The sequence below is a fragment of the Triticum urartu genome, chromosome 6 (assembly GCF_003073215.2).
Source record: "Triticum urartu cultivar G1812 chromosome 6, Tu2.1, whole genome shotgun sequence".
Classification (NCBI taxonomy): Eukaryota; Viridiplantae; Streptophyta; class Magnoliopsida; order Poales; family Poaceae; genus Triticum; species Triticum urartu.
Genome location: NC_053027.1, coordinates 484,818,574 through 484,830,149, shown reverse-complemented (window position 1 = coordinate 484,830,149; position 11,576 = coordinate 484,818,574). Strand labels below are relative to the sequence as shown.

At 46.1% G+C, this 11,576-nt stretch overlaps 1 protein-coding gene across 1 annotated transcript; it reads right to left on the bottom strand.

Moving 5' to 3' along the window:
- Positions 1–269: 269 nt before the first annotated feature.
- On the bottom strand, positions 270–3,736 carry LOC125514425 (transmembrane 9 superfamily member 12-like). The gene is made up of 2 exons (XM_048679750.1): positions 3,584–3,736; positions 270–2,507 (listed from the first exon to the last, which is right to left on the bottom strand). The coding sequence occupies exon 2, from the start codon at positions 2,472–2,474 to the stop codon at positions 507–509; it is 1,968 nt and encodes a 655-aa protein (XP_048535707.1). The 5' UTR covers positions 2,475–2,507; positions 3,584–3,736; the 3' UTR covers positions 270–506.
- Positions 3,737–11,576: the final 7,840 nt, after the last annotated feature.

The following is an 11,576-nucleotide window of genomic DNA, read 5'->3' as shown; positions in this document are numbered from 1 at the left end:
AGTAACTAGAACATGCCACTGACAGTCAAAAAGGAATAATAACATAAAGCACTTCACCTATAATTACCATGCCTAATTAGGAAAGGCTGGATTATGACATACAGAATCTTGGGCAAATACGCAAGTCAGAAAAGCAAAAACTAGCGTCCATGAGAAACACAATTTTGCACAGATCTATTACACTGCATAGATAAAAATAAATCTCCCGTGACAAACCTATCTTGGAAAAGAGAAAAATGGAACAAACAATTGCACAAGGTGCAAGGGCGTGGCAAAATTCATGATTTTAAGAGAACATTTGCATCAACGAATGTTGCAGCAAAGAGAAGAGAAAATATTACAAGCTTAAAAATCACATCTACTAGAACATACCAGATGTATCGTAGTACAACAGTATCAAGACTCTCAGTAATATGCTACATTAAGAATGGCACAACCGTGTAGATGGCCTTCCGATGCCAGATCAAAGCACTGTGTACAGTCCTTGACTCCTTGGAGATTTGCCTTCAATCAATCTTGACATTCGAGAAAAGGTAGTGAACAAAAGAGAATGATGTCAGGAACCCAACAGTCCCAGTAGCTAGCATGATGGCAAGAGAGACAATGAAAGCGTATCCAATATAGAGCGTAGCAGAAACTGGCCCACTCAAGCTTCTCAGATCAAACACCAAGTAGTTGATAGAGTAGAGGAACACATAAAATGCCACTGCTCCAGAGGCAAAGAAAGCTTTCCACCACCACCTCCAGTCCTCAGCACAGAGGTGCATGTACGTAAGAACAACAGATACCTCAGCGCATACCACAACCAGCAGAAGGAGCACAACAAGGAGGAACCCAAACACATAATAGAACCTTCCGAGCCAGATGCTTGAGAGAATGAAGAAGAGCTCAATGAAGAGTGTTCCGAAAGGTAGAGTTCCAGCACCAAATATGAGGAGCCATGAGTAATTCTTTGAAGGGATTTCTCTTGGTATTTGATTGGTTCGAACGGGGAATTCAATTGGCTCAGCCCTTGTTCCAAGGAAACCACCTAGAAGGGTAAGTGGCACCGAGATACAGAACCACAAGGAGAGAAGAGTGAAGAAAAGTGAAATGGGAAGGGCTCCAGTACTATTTCTTGACCACAGCATGAAGTTCAATACAGTGAGGACAATGAAGACAATGCCAGGGAAGAAACAGGCAGTTGACCAGGAGACAGACCTCCATCCCTCAGAAGCTCCTTTTACAGTCCTCCAGAGCCTGACAGCAGCATATCCGGCCAAAATTCCAAGTAGCATATAAAGGAATATCATCCCTGTTAACAGCATTCCTCTAGACGCAGGAGACATGAATCCAAAGGTGGCAAAGAAAATGGTGACAATCGCCATACCCAGAATTTGTACTCCGTCACCAATCATAACACAGAACAGCTTTGGTGAGGTTGGCTCTCTGAAAACATCTCCAACAACCAGCTTCCACCCAGAGAGCTCCTCATTCATCTGAGCTTGGGACTCCTTATCCAGCTCCTCATATCTAGTCAAGTCCCTCCTCACTGTCCGCAATAATATGACAAAAACAATGCCAGCCAAGAACAGTATTACCATCAACGAGTTCATAATTGAGAACCAGTGAATTTTCGCACCCTCCATCTTCAGGTATGCATCCCACCGTGATGGCCATCTGATGTCACTGTTTACAAATTCAACCTCGTATGTAAAAGTAATCTGCTCCTTCTCCCTGATCATTTGAGATTTCTCCAACTCCACAGGGCAGCTCACAGAATCAACCTTTTCATACATCGTAAGCTTCGACATGGCTTCAGGATCACGCTTCACACTGCATGGGACAACCTCAAATCCCACTATCTCATACCCAGACTTGGCATCAGTGTCAGTGTCAGATTCTGAGATCACTTCCATTCCTTCCCCAGTTCCAACGACCCTCACTTTACCTCCTTCATATTTATGGACCAAGACTTTAAATTTCAGGTGATTAATGATGTAGACATCGGAGGTACCTTCTGGGGTATAACCAACTGGATAGCCTGTCCACTGAATGGTCATTCCATTCTGCTCGGTAAACCTCCTCACAGGAAGATTGTCAAGAATCATGTTCACCTGGTAGAGGTCCTGGCTTCGCTGCTTGAGGAGCTTCACATCATCCTCATCAAGTGGGCTCGTGGTACACAGGTAGAGCGATTCATTGACATTGACATGGAAACGGTAAGGGGAATTATCAATCTGGTCACCCATAAGGAGCTCCCCCAGATTTTCAGCACTCTTCTTTATCCCACCCTTAGGACGGCAGTATGGGAGGCTGTAGTAGCTGAAAGGCAGTTCTGTCTCGATGGATGTGAGCGAGTTCACCTTTGCTCCTATCTCCTCGCCTTGCCGGTACGTGTGCATGTAACTACCTGGCAAGTAGAACGCCTCACAAGCAGGAGCCATCACAAGAAACAGCACCAGCAAAGCAGAGAATATCCAGCCCTTGGCCATGATTGCCAGTTCCCAGCAACCTCTGCCTAACACCTGAAACCAAAAGGAAGAACATCAACAGTCAGTTCCTCTAACTATAGCCTATAGGTCATATGCCAAGCAAATACATCAGCACCAAATAAACATAAGACTACCAAAAAAGGCTATTGCCCCGCTTTATCGATAAATAAAGCAAACGACCACACACAACCAAGTTCATCCGAGCACAGAAGTTCAACAGCAAAGAAAGGTTCAAACAGGGTTAAAAAAAAAGGCCATGCTGGGGCAAGAGCACAAAACACGCCCAGGATAAGCTAAGCCTCAAGGAGGATCAGAGAGTAAAATAAGACTGGCAGCAAGGTCCTTGTAGCTCCTCATCAAGGTGCCATTGGCAGGCCAATCATGGAGCTTGCTGAGGGGCTTCCATTGATCACAAGACTACAATATGGCTAGTTGATAACTTGATATTTCTCTGTAAGCAGCATAACATACGCCTACTTCAGAATGAAAGAATGTCTGGCCAAAGGTGCTAGATGAAATAATAAACCAATTCATAGTCGTTCTTTTACCATCCATCATGAAACAATAATAAGCAAACAGACAACAAACATATTTGGGGAATTTCTGCCAGAGAGAATAGAAATAAAATGCCCATGCCCCAGGGAGATGCTCGCAAACAAAACCTCGGGGAACTAGGAAAAGGCGGCATCCATCAGCGGTAACGGCGCATCTTGCATTGCGCCAATCAGGCATGCCAAATGCAAAGGCTAAATCTAACGTGCGCGAGTTAGAAGCATGGATGGCTAAGCACGTGCCACCTAGATCAGCAAACGAGTTCTTATAAGAAACTAAATCAGCGACAAATCTTGAACAGTGGCACTGGAGCTGCTCCCAGCGTCGCTCAAACATTTGCTCGGCTCGACCCTAGAATCAAAAACCACTCCCGAATCGTGGCACGGGAGCGCCTCGGGCGAGCAGATCTACGCCGCCGCCGCCATGCGAGTGGGTAAACAGGAACGGCGTAGGCACGAACCCGCGAGCTAAGGCCGCCCCAGATCTACGAGAAGCAGGCGCCGGCGCGCAGACTGAAACGGGGAGGAGAAGGGGGGGAGGGGTCGATCGATCCGAACCTGGCACCGGAGATTGAGGCGACGGTGGGAGGAGGTGCTCGTCGGCGTGAGCGGCACAATTTGCAGCAGCGAACCAACTGCTCAGTCCAGAGTCCAGACCTCCCCTCCTGGAAGAAAAAGGTGAGCGATTTTACTGTCACCCGATGGGCTCATTTTGGGCTCAAGTCTATACGCGAGTTGGGCTGGGCTGGGCTGGGCTTGCTAAAGGAAGATGGGCCAGTTGTTTTCGTTGTGGACGTGGGCTCCGATTTTACTGCCGCTGCCGTCGAGTTTCTTGACCTTCCTTGCTCCGATCTCCCTTGACTAAAGGATTAGGGCCGCGAGGCCTTGATCGGTGTCCTGGGAAGAAAAGAGAGATAGGGTTCCCCCCAAGCTTATCGCCCGATCTGAGTTTCCTCGGGCAAGTTTTTTCGATTATGGCGGCAAATGGATCTGGGTCTTCTGGACCGAACACTGCTACCGAAGTGGAAAGGATGATGGCCAAGCTTGGCCTGCGGGAGGAGGATCTTGATGATGTGGTGTACGACGAGAAGGATGCGCCGCCAGATGCTACAAGGTGGGTGGCGCTGGCTAGGGTTCACATCGATAAACCCTATAGCCAAACCTAGTTTTTCAAGAATATGCGGGCTGCATGGGATCTAGCTCATGACGTCAAGTTTCGCCCGCTGGAGGAAAATATGTATTCTCTTCAGTTGTTTTGCCTAGGCGACTGGGAACGAGCATGCAAGAGGGCCCCTGGAATTTTAGGGGCAACACGGTGGTGCTGGTTCCCTATGATGGTGTCACGAAACCTACCATGGTGAAGCTCGACACGATTGATATATGGATCCAAATTCATGACGTTCCGGATAAGTATGCACACCTGGTCGATGCCCTAGCAGCAAAGGTGGGAGAAGTCTTGTTTGCGGAACCAATCACTCAAGATTTTGCCGGGAATTTTTACCGGGTCTGGGTGAAGATCAATGTTTACAAGCCCCTGAAGAACGCGGTCTCAATGATCCAGGGAGGAGAAAGGCAGATTTTTTTTGGTGAAGTATGAAAGGCTCCCGGATTGGTGTGCGGTGTGTGGACATCTGGGCCACATCTTCAAGGAACATGGCAATGGAATACATGCCCCATCAGCTCTGTTTTTCAAGGAACTCAGGGCAACCTGGAACATGCGTGTGGGTCAAGGACCGGGTGGCGGCCGTGGCCGTGGAAGGCGCGGTGGTCGTCGGGGTGGACGCTCCGGAGGCCGAGCAAGCAACCAGCCTGGAACATATCATAAGGAGGACCTGGAGCAGGATATGGACCTGGAGATGCAGCATGCTGAAGATGCGAACAGGAAGTGCGCCTCTGAACTGTTTGAACCAATGGACGGTGCTGGGACGGTAATGTCGGCAAAAGAGACCATACTAGCTCTGCCCCCTCCAGCGATCCCTGCCAGCCCATCGTCAAAGCAGGATCCGAAGATAATCAGGACAAGTGCTGAGAAGAATAATGGGAAGAAAGTACCAGCAAGTGAAAAACAAAATGAAGCAAAATTGGCGACCTCCCGAGGGGAGGATCGGCACGCACAATGAATCTTCTATGTTGGAATTGTCGTAGTGTGGGCAAAGCTGCGACAATTCGTGAGCTTCGCGACCTAGCGAAGCAATTTGCCTCGACAGTGCTATGCATAGTAGAAACTCATATATCTAAAGCATGTGTCAAAAATCTTGCTGGTACTTTAGGTTTTAATCACTCTTATGATGTTGGTAGTTTGGTTCGTAGTGGTGGCATTGGTGTTTTTTGGAATGATGGAATAAAGCTAGATGTTTTTGGTTACTCCGAATGTCATGTAGATGCTACTGTTTCTATCTCAAAATTTTCAGAGTGGAGGCTTACTTGTGTGTATGGCGAGGCGCAAGTGGGAGAAAGATACAAAACTTGGGATCTGCTAAAATCCTTGACGGCTGAAAGCAACTTGCCGTGGCTGTGTACTGGGGGCTTCAATGAAGTTCTACACCAACATGAACACTCTGGGGCTGGTTAATGCAGGTCCTCTCAGATAGAAGGATTTCGGGAAGCCATGGACGTGTGTGTCCTTCAAGACCTAGGCTATCATGGTAAAGCATGGACTTTTGAGAAGAAGATGTCAGGAGGGGGTTACTGCCGTGTCCGGCTTGACTGTGCAATGGCAAGCTCGGAGTGGACAACTTTGTATCCCCAGGCAAGTCTGATTCACGAGACGGGCGCCGCTTCAGATCATTGCCGATCAGACTAGCTCTGGAGCCCAGTGAGCCAGTGTCTGTCCAGAGGAAGTTGTTTAAGTACGAGTTGTACTGGGAGAAGCATGAGGAATTTGGCGATTCCCTCGAGGGCATGTGGACAGCGGCACCCCAGGGACAAACTGTGACAGAGCTAAGCACAAAGCTGGGCGACCTATCAACATCTTTGCAATAGTAGAGTGCGGCTACCATTGGAAACATTTCAAAGGAAATTAAAAAACTAAAGAAGGAGTTGGGAACTTTGCAGAATGACCCCCGGCGCTTATCTCCCTCACATGCAGAGATAAAAGTTACGGATCGCTTGGTGGAGCTATATCATATGGAGGAGATAAAACAGCGGCAGCGTTCGTGCATTGATTGGCTATCAGACGGGGACCGCGACACGAAATTCTTCTAGAGGCGTGCTAGCATGCGCCGAAGAAAGAACGGATAAAATCTTTGCAGCGGGCTGATGGTTCTCTAACCCAGGATCCGGCTGAGATGGCGCAATTAACTAACGAGTTCTATAAAAACTTGTTTACGTTGGAAGGTACATCGGGCATGGAAGTGGTGCTTGACTCAGTTCCGGTCAGCGTCACGAATGAGATGAATGATGGGTTGACTGCTCCGTACACTCCCATGGAGGTCAAAAATGCTATTTTCCAGATGTATCCCACAAAAGTACCGGGGCCGGATGGATACCCGGCACACTGCTTCCAGAGACATTGGGAGCTTTATGGTACTGAAGTAACGAATGTGGTTTTGAGGATCCTGCTTGGGGAGGAGAGCCCCGAGGTAATCGACGAAACGCTTCTTGTGCTAATACCCAAGGTTAAAGATCCCACAAACCTAACCCAGTTTCGTCCCATAAGCTTGTGCAATGTGCTTTATAAAATTGCTTCAAAGGTGTTGTCCAACAGGTTGAATCAAATCTTTCCTGATATAATCTCTGAGGAACAATATGCTTTTGTTCCAGGTCAGCTCATTACTGATAATATTATCATTACTTACGAATGCTTACATTTTATGAAGAAGAACAAAGCCAAGAGAAACAGATTTTGTGCAGTAAAATTGGACATGATGAAGGCCTATGACCGTGTGGAATGGAATTATCTTCGAGCAATCATGACCAAGATGGGTTTTGCACAGGCATGGGTTGATACAGTGATGAGAATGGTATCTTCAGTTAAGTTTTCAGTTATGTTTAATGGATATAAGCTTGATGGTTTTATTCCTTCAGGGGGAATCCATCAGGGAGACCCAATTTCTCCATACCTATTTTTACTTGCGGCGGAGGGCCTTTCGTGCCTCTTAAAAAACCAAGATGAATCATCCCAGTTGAACGGAATTCGAGTGGCACTAGCACCTTAGGCTCCGCCGGTTAGCCACTTGCTCTTCGCGGATGATATAGCCTGCTGTTTGTAAAAGCTAGTGCTACTGGACCAAATGAGTTGTCTTCTTTGATGGAAAGCTATTGTAATGCATCGGGCCAGAGAATAAATCTTGCAAAGTCCTCCGTTTTCTTCAGCAAGGGATGCCCCAAATCTCAGAGAAGAAAATATTGAGAATAAATCCTTGACAGAGAGATACTTGGGAATGCCTTCGGATGTGGGAACAAGCAAGAATGGGGCTTTCAAATTTTTGAAGGATAGGGTTTGGGCAAAGAGAAAGGGATGGATGGAAAAACTCCTCTCTGTAGGAGGAAAGGACGTATTGATTAAATCGGTTGCCCAAGCAGTGCCAGTGTACTCAATGTCATGTTTCAAATTGCCTCGTGGTCTCAGTGAACATTTGAACGCACTGATTAGAAAGTTTTGGTGGGGCAGTCGAGAATGTCAAAGGAAACTTCTACGTCTTGAGCTTGCGTTGGTTTTCCCCGAAGAGGAAGGGATGATGCAGCAGAGTAGCGTAAGTATTTCCCTCAGTTTTTGAGAACCAAGGTATCAATCCAGTAGGAGCCCACGCTCAAGTCCCTCGTACCTGCACAAAGCGATAGCTACTCGCAACCAACGCGATTAGGGGTTGTCAAGCCCTTCACGGTCACTTACGAGAGTGAGATCTAATAGATAGAATATTTTTGGTATTTTTGATATAAGGATGCAAAGTAAAAAGTAAAGGCAAAGTAAATAGCAAAGCAATATAAAAGTGATGGAGATTGATATGATGAGAATAGACCCGGGGGCCATAGGTTTCACTAGTGGCTTCTCTCAAGAGCATAAGTATTCTACGGTGGGTGAACAAATTACTGTTGAGCAATTGATAGAATTGTGCATAATTATGAGAATATCTAGGCATGATCATGTATACAGGCATCACGTCCGTGACAAGTAGATCGAAACGATTCTTCATCTACTACTATTACTCCACTCATCGACCGCTATTCAGCATGCATCTAGAGTATTAAGTTAAAAATAGAGTAACGCCTTAAGCAAGATGACATGATGTAGAGAGATAAATTCATGCAATATGAAATAAACCCCATCTTGTTATCCTCGATGGCAACGATACAATACGTGCCTTGCTGCCCCTTCTGTCACTGGGTAAGGACACTGCAAGATCAAACCCAAAGCTAAGCACTTCTCCCATGGCAAGAACTACCAATCTAGTTGGCCAAACCAAACGGATAATTCGAAGAGACTTGCAAAGATAACCAATCATGCATAAAAGAATTCAGAGAAGATTCAAATATTATTCATAGATAGACTTGATCATAAACCCACAATTCATCGGTCTCAACAAACACACCGCAAAAAGAAGATTACATCGAATAGATCTCCACGAGAGAGGGGGAGAACTTTGTATTGAGATTCAAAGAGAGAGAAGAAGCCATCCAGCTACTAACTATGGACCCGAAGGTCTGAGGTAAACTACTCACACTTCATCGGAGGGGCTAGGATGATGTAGAAGCCCTCCGTGATGACGGCCCTCTTCCGGCGGAGCTCCGGAACAGGCCCCAAGATGGGATCTCGTGGATACAGAAAGTTGCGGCGTTGGAATTAGGGTTTTGGCTCCTGTTCTGATCGTTTGGGGGTACGTGTGTATATATAGGAGGAAGGAGTACGTCGGTGGAGCACTGAGGGGCCCACAAGGCAGGGGGGCGCCCCCCACCCTCGTGACCACCTCTTTGATCCCTTGCAGTAGGGTCCAAGTCTCCTGGATCACGTTCGGTGAGAAAATCACGTTTCCGAAGATTTTATTCCGTTTGGACTCCGTTTGATATTCTGTTTATCCGAAACACTGAAATAGGCAAAAAAACAACAATTCTGGGTTGGGCCTGCGGTTAATAGGTTAGTCCCAAAAATAATATAAAAGTGGAAAATAAATCCCAATATAGTCCAAAACAGTAGATAATATAGCATGGAGCAATCAAAAATTATAGATACGTTAGAGACGTATCAGAAACCTAGTTGGGTTTGTTGCAGTACTATGACAAGGCCGAATAATTGCGGAGGTTTGGGATTCCGGGATGTCGAGATCTTCAACCTGGCGCTGTTGGCTAGACAAGCATACAAAATTTTGCAAGATCCTGAAGCCCTAAGCGCGGGGGTGCTAAAGGCCAAGTACCATCCGAATTCAGATTTCTTACAAGCTGAGCTTGGTTCAACCCCGTCCCAGATTTGGAGGTCAGTACTTGAGGGGAGAGAGGTTATGAAGCAAGGGCTTATTTGTCGCATCGGGGATGGCCAAACAACAAACATCTGGGATCATGATACGTCTCTAACGTATCTATATTTTTTGATTGTTCCATGCTATTATATTATCTGTTTTGGATGTTAATGGGCTTATTTATACACTTTTATATTATTTTTGGGACTAACCTACTAACCCAAGGCCCAGTGCAAATTGTTGTTTTTGCCTATTTTAGTGTTTCGCAGAAAAGGAATATCAAACGGAATCCAAACGGAATGGAACCTTCGGGAGAGTTATTTTTGGAACAAACGTGATCCAGGGGACTTTGAGTAGACGTCAAGAAAGAAATGAGGCGGCCATGAGGCAGGGAGGCGCGCCTGCCCCCTGGGCACGCCCCCACCCTCGTGGGCCCCTCGCAGCTCCACCGACCTACTTCTTCCTCCTATATATATCCACATACCCCGAAAACATCCAGGAGAACCACGAAACCCTATTTCCACCTCCGCAACCTTCTGTACCCAAGAGATCCCATCTTGGGGCCTTTTTCGGAGCTCCGCCGGAGGGGGAATCGATCACAGAGGGCTTCTACGTCAACACCATAGCCTCTTTCATGATGTGTGAGTAGTTTACCACAGACCTTCGGGTCCATAGTTATTAGCTAGATGGCTTCCTCTCTCTCTTTGGATCTCAATACAATGTTCTCCTTGATCTTCTTGGATATCTATTTGATGTAACTCTTTTTGCGGTGTTTGTCGAGATCCGATGAATTGTGGGTTTATGATCAAGTTTATCTATGAACAATATTTGATTCTTCTCTGAAATATTTTATGTATGATTGGTTATCTTTGTAAGTCTCTTCGAATTATCAGTTTGGTTTGGACTACTAGATCTTTCTTGCAATGGGAGAAGTGCTTAGCTTTGGGTTCAATCTTGCGGTGTCCTTTCCCAGTGACAGCAGGGGCAGCAAGGCACGTATTGTATTGTTGCCATGGAGGATAAAAAGATGGGGTTTACATCATATTGCTTGAGGTTATCCCTCTACATCATGTCATCTTGCCTAATGCGTTACTCTGTTCTTATGACTTAATACTCTAGATGCATGCTGGATAGCGGTCGATGTGTGGAGTAATAGTAGTAGATGCAGAATCGTTTCGGTCTACTTGTCGCGGACGTGATGCCTATATACATGATCATGCCTACATATTCTCATAATTATTCACTTTTCTATCAATTGCTCGACAGTAATTTGTTCACCCACCGTAATACTTATGATATCTTGAGAGAAGCCACTAGTGAAACCTATGGCCCCCGGGTCTATCTCTTATCGTATAAGTTTCCAATCTATTTTATTTTGCAATCTTTACTTTCAATCTATATCATAAAAATACCAAAAATATTTATCTTATTATTATTATCTCTATCAGATCTCACTCTCGTAAGTGACTGTGAAGGGATTGACAACCCCTTTATCGCGTTGGTTGCGAGGTTCTTATTTGTTTGTGTAGGTACGAGGGACTTGCGTGTACTCTCCTACTGGATTGATACCTTGGTTCTCAAAAACTGAGGGAAATACTTACGCTACTTTGCTGCATCACCCTTTCCTCTTCAAGGGAAAACCAACGCAGTGCTCAAGAGGTAGCAGATCACAACTGGATCCCTAGGCCATCAAATATGCGGCCTACTGCATGCAGAGTTGCTAACCCGCCCCAATGGGTGGGTGGTATGATCTTGTCGGGAGCTGAATGGGACAGAGGATTGATTTCTCATGTATTTCTTCCTACCGATGCACAAGCCATAATGTCAATCCCATTATGCACGCGGCATATCCAGGATTTCTGGTCGTGGACCCACAAGAAGAACGGGGTTTTTTCTGTGAGATCAGCTTATCGGATGCTAGTAGAAACAAAGATGCGGAGAGAAGCATGGCTCGAGGGTAGACCAGCTAACTCAAACAACTAGAGGGAGACCAAGCTCTGGGAAAGACTATGGAAAGTTGAGGTTCCATCCAAAGTTAAGATCTTCTTATGGAGACTTGCACACCAATCAATTCCTACAGCTGATGTGCGCCATCATCGAAACATGTCCACTAGCTCGTCTTGTGGACTGTGCGGCGTTGAGGATTCGTGGCAACATTC

Coding starts and splice junctions, on each gene's coding strand:
- LOC125514425 (XM_048679750.1), bottom strand. CDS start 2,474: ATGGCCAAGGGCTGGATATTCTCTGCTTTGCTGGTGCTGTTTCTTGTG.